We start from the raw sequence: 14215 nt of genomic DNA on the forward strand, positions 1-14215 counted from the left end.
TTATGAAATTACCAGCCTCTAATGAATCCCTGTTCATGTTTAATACGCTATAGAATCTATTGGGTGAGACACAGCACAGATACAGTTTGTACAGAACTTTTCTCTCCCGCACCAGAGATGAGGAGGGGGGAAGGAAGGGAGGAGGGAGGGGGTTACACGATGCTCTGAGGCTGTGGTAAACCTGACGTCAGGAGGGGGCTCATCACTCATATATGGTGATGTTTGTTGCTTTCAAGTTTTATTGGATGTTTTAGCTGCAGAAATTCTCAGATAAAACCACTGATAATAACTAAAAAGGCAGGTGGGTTTGCTATTGGTTCCTTCTGGCAGCTGGTGCCAGCCTCTGAATCTATATATTTCCCTTCCGTGGCTTTGTTATCACTTGTCAGACTCAGAGGAGCCCTGGCCGGGTGTTCAGGTGCAGCCAGTGTAGTGAGAGGAGGGGAGAGCACGTCAGGCTGGCAATGAAGGGACATCTCTGCACTCCGGTGCTGTGGCTTCTTCTCCTCACAAGTCAGGACGCAGCAGGTAAGTCTGCTCTTTAGTTAAGATGGGGAGCTGGGTTAACGGGAACTAGGATGGTAATTTTTACAGTCAGCTTTTGACCGTCTGTGTCTGGCTAGGAGTTTGTGACCTTTCCTGTCAGGTGCAGACCCTGCCACTGTTACCCAGGCTTCTGTTACCTCGAATTTAGATTATTGCAGTGACTTCTACAAGGGGCTGCACTTTAAAACCATTCAGAGACTGAGGCTGGTGCGTGGCAGTTCACTTACTGAGCGAGTGTCTCACTGGGAGCGTGTTACAGCACTGCTACAGGATCTGCTCCAGCTGCCCATCTCTGGGTGGAGGTTAAGGTGTTTGTTGTGATTTATAAAGTCCTAAATGACCTGGGCCTGGCCTCCCTGAGGGATCATCTCTCTCCCTTTGTGCCCTACTGCCACATCTGCGGACAGCATAGATGTCTGAGCTGGTTCCCCTTTTATAACAGAAATGGATGAATGGAGTCTGGAACTTGCTTTTCCCTTTTGGCCAAAATAGCCCAGATTTAATGACTTCCTGGCACACTGGCAAACACAGGTTTCTGATGGGGCATTTGGGGAGGACCCAGGCTGTGCCTGACATACCGAGAGAGGGGTGGGAAGGAGTTTCTGTAGGTGTCCGGCTGGCTGAGTTTTTGTTGAAATGGTCGATGCTGCTGGGATTTGCGTGTGCTGTCAATGCTGTCCGGGTGCCTAGAGCCTTGGCTAGGCCTCACTTTAGTATTTTAACTCCAAATAAATACATCTGTAATTTGGGATCCAGCAGAAATATCTGTTTGGTCCAAAGCCAACAGCTCCAAGGGCCAAGTCCTGGCTCCTCACTCCCCCAGGCACTCACTGCAGCCAGTGGAAGATTTGCATGTGTGAGGTGAGCAGGATTTGACCCAAATGAGCCCAGAACTGATTCCTCCCACAAAGGGGTTCTGTGTGAGTGAGTGTGTGTGTGTGTGTTGTTGTGCAGTGTGCAATGCCCTGTGCACACAAGGGTACTGGAAGTTGTGCCAGCAGGAAGATTTACCCTGAAGGAGCCCTGCCTCCCTGCCCCAGGGTTTCTGTGGGAGCAGAGAAGCTTTGAATCCTAGCTGGAGCCTAGAGAAGCCCGACCAGCACAAGCTTCACGGCAGAGGTGCTGTATCAGGGCATCTCACGGCCATATTGGTTTCATTCCCTCCAGGCTGCCCCTGCCCAGTTTCAGGGCTGCTCTCATTCCCCCAGCACAGGACTGGAGGGCAGGGAGGGGTTGCAGGCTCTTTGCCATGCTGTGTCCCAGCTCCGGGCAGACGTAACACCAGTGAGGGGACCCAGACCCTGGGTTACGGCAGCACAGGCAGGTGCAACACAGGAAATGAATCTGGCCCAAAGACTCCAAAACTGATCCAAGATTGGCTTAGAACTAAAGCGGGTCCCAGATCTGATTTAAATAATGCAGTGATTGGAATCTGTTGTGCTGGTGTTAACAGCATGAGAATGACCCAGGTGCCTGGCAGGGCAGGGGAGTGAACTGCACAGCTGTAGCTGGTTCATGGGAACCCCATGTGCTGCTGCGCCAGCCTGAGAAACTGAAGCTGAAGTTTATCATCAGAAATATGAGCCTAAATTATTGTCTTTGAGAAAAACCTGCCCTAACGTGTATTGCAGACAACTCAGTAACTGTGCAGTGAGTTGGGGGATGATACCCAGAAAATCCTGAGTAAACAGACCATCCAGCAGGTTACTTGGTGTTTGTATTTCAAATTCCCACAAAAGTTCACATATAAGGTGCTGGGGTTAGAGCCCAGGTGCAGCTGCACATGACCGAAAAGTGAAGCATTCTACGGTGACTCGGCGGTGATCAGACTGACCGTGCAGGAGATGGGCAATTGCTGCTGTGTGAGGAATAAATGATTGCAGTTATTTGAGGGATAGTGTCATATAGAGATGCCAAGCACATGTTTAGCTTGGAGGAATTATTGTTGGATTTATGAGCAAATGTGCGTGATCCCCTAGAGATTTTTTTTATATTCTGTGGGAAATCTGAATTTGCTTCATGTGACGCAGACACAGTCATGTTGGGGAGTTTACAGTGTAGGGGATATCACCATGTAGCTACTTTTTCTCTTTCCTTCAGTGCCCCAATGCTCCTTGCCAAACGATCGAGTTTCACAATTACTGACCCTTTAAAATTGTGCAGAAAAACAAATGTGTGTATTTATGTGGGGTCCTGGCAAACAAATGAGAAAATATCAGGGATGGAGGAAAGCCACGGTTCTCACCCCCCGACCCAGATATGAACTTCCCCGCTGTTCAGAGTGCTGGGTGTGGGTCATTATTCCATTTCGGGTCACAGAAATGGTGCAGGTATATGATACGTCCAGTCTATAATTGTGATTGTTATCGGGAAAGGTGCTCATGGCTGCCATCGGTGGGTCATGGATCCAAAGAGAAGCACACACACTCGGGAAAGCCAATGACAGGGCTAAGCACTCTCATTTAGGCTCCAGCAACAGAGCAATCAAGGTCCTTTATGTACGAACTATAGTTGCAAGCAGTGGGGTACCGCCCAAGGCACTGGCTGCTAGTCAGGTCAGAGAGAACCCAGAGGTTTCCCTTGGTGCCATGCAGGGGCTAGGATACTGGAGTCAGACTGTGTCTGTTGGAGGGAGAAGCCAGGAGAAGGAGTTGTGAGCAGGATCCTGGAAGGGAGCAAACAAACAAAGCCTGTTGGAGCTCGCTGCAGGGGCAGGCTGGGGGATTTCTGAGCAAGGAAACTGCAGATTGTTGTTAGTTTCTGCTGTGTGCAGGGAAACAGCACTTTGTGTGCACTTAGCTACAGTAGTGTCACAGCCCGGGGCCCTGCCACCCGGGAACATCACTGAGCGATGCAATGAACTGCCCCGTTCTCTAAGCTCCATGGAGGCTCCATGAAGGTGCTGTCCCTGGCTCAGCCACCCACCGCTGCATCCAGCCTGTTCCAGGGGTGGCGGTGGAAATCAGCATGTAGCCATCACTCATGGGCATTGCAATCATGCCTATACTCATTCACACTCCCAGGGACAGTCCTGGGTCTTCACATCTGTCCTGGGGACCATTCTCCCAGCCAGAGGCCACAGGATTGTGTGGCAGGCAGTGGCCCATCCTCACATTGCCTGTTAACTGCCTCTCTCCCAGCAGCCAGCTTGGCCTCTCCACAAACACCAGAGATGGAAACGGCTCCAGAGACAACTGGGGTGTGTGTGGAACTCAGAGCTGGCTACTGGGAGAAAAGCCACTGGCAGTGCATGTGGCAGAGTGTGCTGCTCAGCTGGGGGAGAGCAGCCTGGACATGCAGGCAGAGGGGCTAGGTGGAAAGGAGAGAAGAGAAGAGGGAGGAGTCCAGGGGAGGAGGGCGGGAAGGGCTCCATGGCAGAGGGAAATGTGTGGGGCAGGTGTGGGGAGGAAGCTCCGGTGGGGCAAGCTCCACAGATCAAGAATCATGAGCCTGTAAAGACCAGCCATTCCCGTTATTCAGTCTGTCTCTGGACATTTGAACTCCCCTCGGCTCCTCGGCCAGAGCGGGGTGCGAATTGCAGGCTGCAACGTCACCTTCAATGCACCCAAACGGCACAACTCTGCCTGGCTGCTCAGCTGCAGACTGCGCTTACCCTCTGCTCACCCGGAGACGGGCACTGCCGGCCATGGCCCAGCGCTGCCTTCACTCTCCCCTCCTGCTCCATTGCCTCTGGCAGACGTAGGGCTGGCTGGGAACGAGTTGGAGACCCACTGAGCTAATGAACACAGCCGGGCTCACACTCGCACACAGAACTTGTGCTGCTGTTCGGGGTGAGTTACAGGCCGAGATATCGGAGACCTGCACACGGACACCAGCCGCTCACCTCCACTGTCCTGCACCGAGACAGGGCGGGATTGGTTTAGCCTTTTGCAAAGAGCCACAATTCCCTGCCTGATTCCTCAGCTTCTCTGCCTGAGACTGGGTAGCACATCCCCCCCCAGAGCCCCTCCCCTCTCCTTCCACCCCTCACCGCCTGCCCCCACTCCTGACCCCATTCCCCTCCCTGCTCCTGACCCCATTCCCCTCCCCAATACTCCCCCGTCTCCACCAGCCCCAGACTGCCCCCTCCAGCCCCCCTCCTCCATCCTGCCCCCTGCTCCAGACTGTCTCCCTCTCTCTCATCCCTGCTCCACACCCTCTCCCCTCCCCACACTCTTGCTGCCCTGCTTCAGGCCCCCTCTCTCCTGCCCTGCACAAGGTCACCCATCCCCACCCCTCTCCTCCTTCCCCCCTTTCAGAGCCCCTCTTCTCCTCATCCCTCCTTCTGCCCCCACCCCACTCTCCTTTCCTCTCTCCCTCCTGCCCCTGATTGCTCACTCTTACCCCACACTCTTTCCTCTCCCGGCACCCCAGACTCCTTCTGCTCCATCTGCACTGCCCCATCCTGCCCCATTGCAGATCCCTGTCCCCTCCCCTCCCTCCTGACCCTCTCTGCTCCCTCCCTGTTAACTCCCTCCTGCCCCCTTTGCGACCTCTCTGCCGCCCCCCACTCCAGACTCACCCTCCTCACTCTGGCTCCCTGCTCCCCCTTTCCAGACCCTGCTCCCCGCTGTGCCTCCTGCCCCCTGCTCCAAACCCCCTCTCCTCTCCTCTCCTCTCCTCTCCCCTGCCCAGTCATTGTCTTTACCCCATTCCCTTGTAACCCCTGAATCTGCCTCCTGGCCCCCCAGTGCCCTGCTCCCCTCACTCCCCACCCTCCTTTCACAGGGTCTCTGCTGCCCACCTCAGTCCCTGGGTCCTGTCCAGCCCCTGAGCCACCCAGGGGCATCCATGTTCGCTGTGGGCTTCAGTCCCATTGCAAACAGTGGGAGCTGGCAGCCATCTTTGCTCAGGTGGAGTGACTCCCCCACATGCTGACAGACTGTCGGGAGATGGCAGCATCTCACCAGGTCCAGCCCCACTGACAGTGACAGGAGCTGGCACCATTTGGACTCAGGGAAACTCGGTGACTTGGCGCCTTCCATCCTGTTATCACGAGACAGGTGAACCCCCAAATGGCAGCGTGGTGATAAAATGGCGAGCGCTGCAGCACTGACAGCCCCGTGTGAGGCCCTGAGAGGTGAGGAGGTGGCTCCACGAGGCAGCTCTGGGCACGTCCCCGTCTCATGGCTCTGGGCGCGGATCCCTGCTGCCGGGCGCGGACTCTGCTGTGACAAGGCTGGGGAGGGGCTCCCTGCTCGCTCTGACCCTGCTCTGTGTCTCTTTGCAGGTGCTGACGAGCTGCGGCTGGCGGATGGAGGCAGCCCCTGTGCCGGGAGAGTGGAGGTTAAACACAACGATCAGTGGGGGACGGTGTGTAGTGATGTCTGGGACATGAAAGATGCTGGTGTTGTCTGTAAGCAGCTGGGATGTGGATCTGCTGTCAGTGCCCCTCGTAATGCTCATTTTGGAGCAGGATCTGGAGAGATTTGGCTGGATGACGTTGCCTGTGATGGTACTGAGACTGATCTCTGGCACTGCAGGAACAGGGGATGGGGTGTGCATGACTGCTATCATAGCTTGGATGCTGGAGTGACCTGCTCAGGTAAGAATCAGCCAACTCAATCCTGAAAGGCAAATTCCCTGAGACAAAAAGGCTTGAACCGCGAGGGTTTCGTGTGCCTGTGAGCCTAATGAGAAATGAACAGAAACCAGAGCAAGTCCTGTCATTACTGAGCTGTAATTATTACTATTCATGTCACTGGCCACGGAGGATCCCCCCTGTAACTGTGAAGCCTTTTCATTATCGCATTTCCAGTTGTTTCAATGCCACGTCTTTCCTTTCCCTTTTCCTCTGAGTAGGTCCCAGCTGTGGGACCCGTGGCCAGGGGTCGGGGCTCATGAGAGAGGGATCTCTGATCCGGCCTGGAGCTTGCCTGCTGTACAGGGCTGAAGGTTTCCTAGGGATCAGTTGTTTGTCAGGGCACTTAGTAGTGCTGGTGTCACCTGCGCCACACGGTCTGTGGCTGCGGTTGCCAGTCGCCAATTTGGGGAAAAAATATTTGGGAAACTTCATCATTGCCCTAGAAAAATTAACGAGTAAACTTAATAAGTGAACTTGCCTGCTTGCAAATCATGTGTCTGTTTATAACCATTAACTTCTGTTTGCAAAACTGTATATAAATGTACCATGGGATTTCCAAAGAAGCCAACAGGAGTTTGGTGCCCAACTTGCACTGACTTTCATTGAGACTATGACTAAGGGCCAGATTTATCAAGATGTTGAGGTGTCTAAAACTGCAGACAGGCACCCAGTGGGATTTTCAAATGTGCCTGGTGCCAAACCCCAGGAGTTTTGGAAAATCCCACCAGACCCCTGTCTGCATTTCCAGGCACATGCCAGGGCCTTTGAAATCTGGCCCTGAGTCATTTTTGAAAATTTCACATGGGCTCCTAAGTCACTGAGGCACCTTTGAAAATGTTACCCTGACCCTAAAATCCAGACCTAGACACCCAGCCACAGATGTACAGATATGTGGGGGCAGTTATATAGCCCATTTCCCACCCTCATGGGGTGACCAAGGAATGTGTGGATTCTCCCACCTTGGCCAGAATTAGATTTAACCTGGGGCACTCCCTGGTCCCTTTTGTTCCTTTTCATATTTTGGACCAAGCAATAGAAATTTCCATAATCTCTGATACCCTGTAGATCTGGCGCATCATAGAGGGCTCAGCCAGAACATACCTCAGCCCTACACAGCACAGCAATACCATGTTATGGAGGCATTTATTGTGACTCAATTGTTAACATTACAACTACAGACCCCTATGTTTTAGTTTTAATAACTTTTTTCTTAACATTCAGTAGTAATAATATACTGCCCTAAAAACAGCATAAGGACGAGTAGAATATTTTATCAACTCCCTCTGGCTATGGGAGCTAAGGGCAATGTTTAATTGTAAGCCTCTCCTGGATTTTGAGTGTTTCAGTGAGAAACCTTAACGTTCTCGTCACCTGGAGGTGGGGGAAGGGAGGTTTACGCTATTTCCTAGTATTTCTAACAAATAAGAATATAGGGTGGGCGGGAACACTATAAAAATGAGCTTAATTGCAAGGATTTTGAAACTCTGCAAAAAACAGATTGGCCTTCACCAGTGTAATATCCCTATTCTGGTAATAACAACTGCGATGCCTTGTACTGCACACCTAGCAAGTGCACCAGAGGGAGTCCTTCTCTTAGAACCTCACCAGGAAGCTGCACACACACCAAGGGGTATCACAGCAAAAGTCCCTTCTGTGCACCTTTCTGTACAACTGCACCTGCATCTCAGCTGGAGCTGTAAGTTTGCAGTGGGAATAAAGTTTGGGTTTGTAACAAGGTGTTTGAAGTGTCGGGCAGCCTAGTGGTTGGTGCACCTGATCTGTGGCCCCTCGTTTTCCAGGTTGAGTAGCCCCAGTCTTTTAGGTGGTGGGGTAGGGAATCGAGGTCCTCCCTCTCCACCAGGCCCCAGCCCAGGGCCCTGTTTGCATCAACCCCTGAACAGGGCGGCTCTCCCAGCAGGGAGTCTAAATCCACTGCCATGGGCTGCTTCCTAAAACTGTCCCTTCAGTTTGGGGCATGGCCCCTCTAGCGCTGTTCTCAGGGTGGTTGCCTACCATAATGCTCTCATGAATCTTGGGCAGCTCCTGTCGTGGTCCCAGGCTCCTTCGGGTGGGTCAGCCACAAGGTTGGCAAGGCTGAGCCCCACAATGTCCCTAGGCTGCAGTCATCGAGTTACCTCAGTTGTTACAGCAGTGGGAATGTGCTTAGCCAGTAAGGCCGGGGATTGTGAAAGTTGTTTCTGTTCGCTGTGGATCAGAGTGACAACAGGCACCAGAACTGAGACAAGGGAGTGAACCAGGACGTGTCCCTGCTCCTGTCTTCTTACCCTGCAAAAAGTGCACAGACCCCATTAGTTACGCATTCACAGTGACACATATTTTCAGTTCCCTACAACAAAACCATTAGTCCTCATGAAACAGTCTATTTACAATATCGTCTGGGTTTTTGGCCCTCTTGTCAGGACCTGAGGGGAGCAGAGATCTCCCTTCTCTGCAGCCTTTTTGGGACTGGGCTCAGCTATCCCTGCTCCCTTCTCTCTCTCCCACCTGGGGTGTCCTTCAGTGTCTCTTGATCAGATTTGTTCTGATGAGCTACTTGGCTCTGTATCCAACCCAGCTAGGGTGATCAGATAGTAAGTGTGAAAAATCAGGAGGGGGTTGAGTTCTAATAGGCACCTATATAAGACAAAGCCCTGAATATTGGGACTGTCCCTATAAAATCGGGACATTTGGACACCCTATATCCAGCTCGTAAGCTTTGTTATTGAATTACCTCAATCAGCTTTCTCTGGTGGACTAAATGGTGTCTAAGCGATCAGTATCACGCTGTCTGAAGTGACTAACAACTGTGAGTCCGTAGCTCAGGTCAGACTGTCAGACGACAGGGCAGACGCCCCAAACTGGTGGTGTGTTCTATCCTTAGATTTCACCAAGCCAGTAACAAATGCAAGGTCCTGGGTCACTGTAAGACTCCTACCAGGGAGTCACACAGTCCCCTTAGACTCTCCAGTCTGTCTTACATCCAGGCAAGATGGATTATGTGATAAAATGGTCACTTTCACCAAAAATCACACCACATTCAGGTTGCTCCCAGTCCCAAGAGACCACGCACTTACCCCAGATCAGTGGGTACCCTAGATCCTACACCATAGACAATGCTGGTACCAATTCCATAGCAAACTAACGAAACGTTATTAGCTAAAAGGAAATGAGAGTTACTGGGAGGCTGAAGCAGATAACATATGTACAGGTGAGTCACAGTCTATAATTCCAATTGTAGCAGAGATCTTCTAATCTGCCAGTTTCCCAAAAGTCTCGCAGAGCTTCCCAGAATAACTCTGGTGATCTCCATCTCCTTGTTCAGTTATTCCACCCTGTTAGAATCCAAACAGCCCAGAGATGAAGGATCTTTCCCTGAATCCAAACTTTTAGCTTCTTCTCCCAGAAAACAAGCTGCTAGGGTCACTGCCCACGTGGGCTCTTCCTTTGATGATGGAGAGTGTCAAATGCATTTAGAGTCTCTGATCTCCCATCATCACACACAATGGCCACTTGTTTTGACATTAGCACTTTTCTGTTAATTTGCGTTCTACGGGGCTTCTTCATTTGTATCCCACAAGGCTTCTGTCTTCTTTGATGGGTTATATGATTACAGAGGTATATAGAGTGTAGATATCTGTATCCCATTATAATGCAATAGGAAATAAGTGAAAACAATACAAGTAACAGTGCATTAGTTTTCTTGAAGATTAAACATCACATACACTCATCCATTCAACTGTCACTTTGACCTACAGTAATGCACACGTGAATTGGCCTGGCTGTGCAATTGTAGGCATTCACTGTAGGCTGGGGCTTTGCCATGAGCTGTCATCTGGTCTGCCAGCATCACAATCAGAGTGCAGCTCATCTGTTCACTCCTGGCACTCTGCCACAGAGAATCTGTCTTCCCCTATATGGCCCAGGCAGTACGGAAAGGAAGCTCCCTGAATTGAATGTAGAAGTGGCAAGGACCAGACTCCGGTAAGAGGGGGAGAGCAGACTGGGAGAGGAACCAGTGCAGTGGCTGAGGGGGAGGGAGCAGGACGTTCTGAGACTGGATACTGGTGGGGGGAGAGAAACTGGGCCTGGGAGACGGGGACTGTCTGGGGAAGGAGACTGGGATTGGGAGGAGGTTGGGGGAAGAGACTAGGACTGGCTAGGCAGGGTGATTGGAACAAGGAGTCAGGGATAGAAACTGACTTGCTGAGCAAAGAGCCTGGGAGCTGGGGGAGACTGGGACTGACTGGGTGAGGAGTCTGGGACTGGGAAGCCGTGGGGAGGAACTGGGAGTGGGTGAAGAGAGACAGAGCAGATCAGGAGCCAGGGTGTGGGAAGAGTCTAAAACTAACTGGGCAAAGAGACTGGAATAGGCATGCAGGGTGGGGCGGGAAGACTGCGAGCACAGCTACATGAACATGAAGTGTGTGGCAGGCTGGGCTGTAAATCTGAGTGCAGAGTGCAGCGGTCGTGCTGTCGGGCGCTAACCGTTCCCCAGTGCGCTTCCATCTACTCCCGTTTCAAAGCACCAGGAAAATGTTAGTGCGCATCAGCAGCAGGGTCCACATGGACACTCAGTGCTCAGCCGGGTAGTGCAGGGTGAATTTACACCCCAGTGTGCACAAACTGAGTGTGTGTGTGGAGAAGCCCTGAGACAGGGTGAGGCATCAAGGGAGTTAAACTGGGCCTGCGGGGCAGACAGGACATCTCAAGATAAGGATGGGGAGAGAAACGGGTCAGATGAGGATCTCAGAGTGGAGAGGCAGCACAGGAAACAGGGAAAACTGGGACCTGTCTGGGTAAGTCAGAGGTGAAGTCTAGGGCTTGCTGGGCAAGGAGTCTAGGACTGGGAATGAGAAGGACTGGAACTGGGTAGACAAGGAGAATGGGAGTGGGACACAGAGCAAGGGATGGGGAAGAGACAGGACTGGGACAGGTACAGGTTGTAGTGGAGTGGGAAAAAAGGGCTAGATGTGGGAGAACAGGGGAAGAAGGGTCTGTCACCTCCTCTCCAGTGCCTGGAATGGAGCCCAGGATCCCTGTTTTGCCATTCCCCTGCTGTCACCAAATATTTGTCAAACCCCACCTCCCCAACAATCTTCTGATCCCCTCTAGTGCTAGTCCACAAAGAGGATGACAACCTGCTACTGCTGTCAGTTACTCTATTAGCTCCAGTGGCAGAGGTTTGTGTGGTGGATCTAAAAGTCCAACCCTACTGGTGAGCCATGTGCATGTCAATATGATTCCACATCTTGGAACATCTGGTTTTTTTGTTTGTTTTTTAAAAACCTAGGAAATTAAGCACAAAACTTACTGATAGGAACATTCAGTTTGCAAAGTTGAGCCTTAAAATATAAGGAAATGGCAGAATTGAAGTTGTCTTTGCAACTTTATTTTGGGCCACTTGTACATACGCATTGACATACAGTCTTCCGTTACATTCTGAAATGCTATTTTCTCCACAGGAATCCTGGCTCATTCAGTGCACAGGATAGACAGTGCTGTGAATTAGGGTTGTGGAGTGAAGCAAGCGGTTGTCTGTAGGACCCCTGCCTCATTTGTTGCAGAAACTGTAAAGTGTTTGTTAGAAATAACCAAACAGGTTGTCCTGGGGGTGGATTGGGGAGACGGAACCCTTTATTGCTTGCTCGTTCCACCTTGACGCCGTGAGTAATTGAGGGTTACTTTACAATTCTTTTATCCATAACAATATGTAAATGTGTACATTTCCAGCAACTCCCCATAGACCCTTATTTGGTTATATTGACATCTATAAAATGAATATTGACAACTACATAATGAATATAATTATACCCACCCCTGTTTGTTGTTTACAGGATTACCATACAGAGGTCAGGCACACCACCTTAAAACATAAATTTTACACTATCATTTTTTGAAGTAAAGGTATGCTGGGGGGAGAAGGAAGATAAGGCTTTCTTCTCACCAAGGCTTTGCGCAGGAGTGGCAACAAGTGATTTTATTAGCCTTACTCCCAGCACAGATGGCCAGGAAGGGAGGAAAAGAAGAGAGATAACAGACTAACTAGAATGTACACCAATTAGCAGAAACAAGATTTGCCCGTGCCTTGACCCCACTCCCTGTAGCTTAGGCCTGACCACTTGTGCAGCTTTTAACTCTTTACTCTCCTACAGTGTTCTGTGTATGAGACAGCAGATTGCAGGAAGCGAAAGGAGAGTCTCATTGTTCAGACAGCTGAATGCTGCCCTGGGAAATTGGATTCTATCCATGCTTCTGCCACAGAGCTGCTAAGTGATGCTTGACAACTCACTGAAACCAAATGTTTCATAACTGTTCCTCATTGTATGGGTGGCATGCTTGAGACTGTGGGGTTTGATTTACAGAGGTGCTGAGCACTCGCTGCTGTAAACTGAAGTCAGTGGGAACTGTGCTGCACGAGCCTAAGTACTCTGAAAAACCAGGACCTGGCTGTTTCAAGTTAGGCACCCAAAATTAGTGTACGATTTTGATTATTTTGGCCGTAATGTCTCTGGGCTTCAGTTCCATGTGTGTAAAATGGAGATAATACAACTTCTCTACTTCCTAAAGGTGTTGTGAATAGAAATTAATGTTTCTGATGCATTTAGGTTGCACAAAAATGAGCATCACAGAAAAACCCATGATGAAATTAATAATTCAGTATTTGGAGTAGGGTTTGGATGGCGTGCAGTACATCAGGGCTGGGGCCACACGTTGATCAATGAGCATAAAGAGAATTTTTGACCATCTTCCCATTCAGTGAGTACCACGTGTTGTGGGCACTGAAAGAGGCAGGGGTCCTGTGGAAAAACAGTATATGATCATGTAATTATCATGTAAGAGCATTATCACGCATAGTCACAAGACGGACTTATTAAGGTTTCAAAGACAAGTGCAAGTTTAGCACTCTGAATGTTTGAGTACTTGACTTGACAAACTTAACTTTCTTTCAGATTCATTGCTTTGTAGATTTTGTGACCAGAAGAAAGCATTAGTTCATCTAATCTGACCTCCTGGATAACACAGGCTATAGAATTTAATGTAGTTACTCCTGTTCTGAATTTTATTACTTGTGTTTGGCTGAAGCATATCTTCCAGAAAGGCATCCAGTCTTGATCTGAATACTTCAGGTAGTGGGAAATCTTCTGCTTCCCATCTATCGGTAACCAATGGAACAAACTAATCACCCTCATTATGAAACATGTATGCCTAACTTCTAATATGAATTTATCTGGCTTTAATTTCCAACCATCGGTTTTTGTTCTGCCTTTCTCCACTACATCAAGCAGGCCTTTATTACACAGTGTTTTATCTCTTCGAAAGTACTTACATGTATAATCCAATCAGTTCTTGGTCTTCTTTTTGGTAAACAAAACAGATTGAGCTCCTGAAATTTCTCATTGCAAGGCTAATTTTGAATTTTTGTGGCTCTTTTCCTCACCCTTTCCAATTTTTTAACATCCCTCTTAAAATGTGGACACTATCACTGGATGCAGTATCAATTTAACCAATGCTGTACAAAGTAGTAAAACCACCTCCCTACTAGAGCTCGGCAGAAATTATCTGATGAAACAGAGTTTCATTGGAAAATGCCAGTTTGTTGAACCCAAACTTTCTCGTGAAAGAGAATCAGATTCAGTGAACTTTCCTCAAACCAAAGGCAGGGTTGTGGCAGAAACCTGCATGGTTCCCATCCAACTTGCCTGGCAGACAACAGTCAGTCCTGCCATGCAAAATACCCTGGAGCTGGGTAACCCAGTCTTCCAGAGATCATGTCTCTGGGGCAGCCCCATGGTGAGCACTGCCCTGAGACCAGAGACCCTGGTCTCCTAGGTTCCACGGCTCTGGGGAAGCCCAGCCATGCAGAGCGGCACCTGAAACCACTGGGCACCCCAGCTTTACCCAGGTCTCGGCTCCCAGTTCCAGCTGCGAGAGCCTGGAAGTCCTGGGATGGGCTACCACATTCCCAGCTGGGCCAGGATTCCCCAGCCTAAGGCATTCCACATGGCAGGGCTGCCCCACCACCACAGCCAGTGGAAGCCCCAGCACAGACTGTGAGAAATGGACTTTCCTGTCTTACTGTTAGCA

At 50.2% G+C, this 14215-nt stretch overlaps 1 protein-coding gene across 1 annotated transcript in view; it reads left to right on the forward strand.

Moving 5' to 3' along the window:
* Nucleotides 1–464: 464 nt before the first annotated feature.
* The window catches only part of LOC137165085 (antigen WC1.1-like), a gene marked incomplete at its 3' end in the record, with an annotated part of 40320 nt that continues 26569 nt past the window's right edge, over nucleotides 465–14215 (forward strand). Inside the window, 2 exon segments of the mRNA XM_067566176.1 lie at nucleotides 465–528; nucleotides 5777–6091. Of these exon segments, the coding sequence (XP_067422277.1) occupies nucleotides 465–528; nucleotides 5777–6091 (379 nt within the window).

This window comes from Emydura macquarii, unplaced genomic scaffold, assembly GCF_026122565.2.
Source record: "Emydura macquarii macquarii isolate MOO-44397 ecotype Brisbane River unplaced genomic scaffold, CSIRO-AGI_Emac_v2 contig_2739, whole genome shotgun sequence".
Taxonomy (NCBI): Eukaryota; Metazoa; Chordata; order Testudines; family Chelidae; genus Emydura; species Emydura macquarii.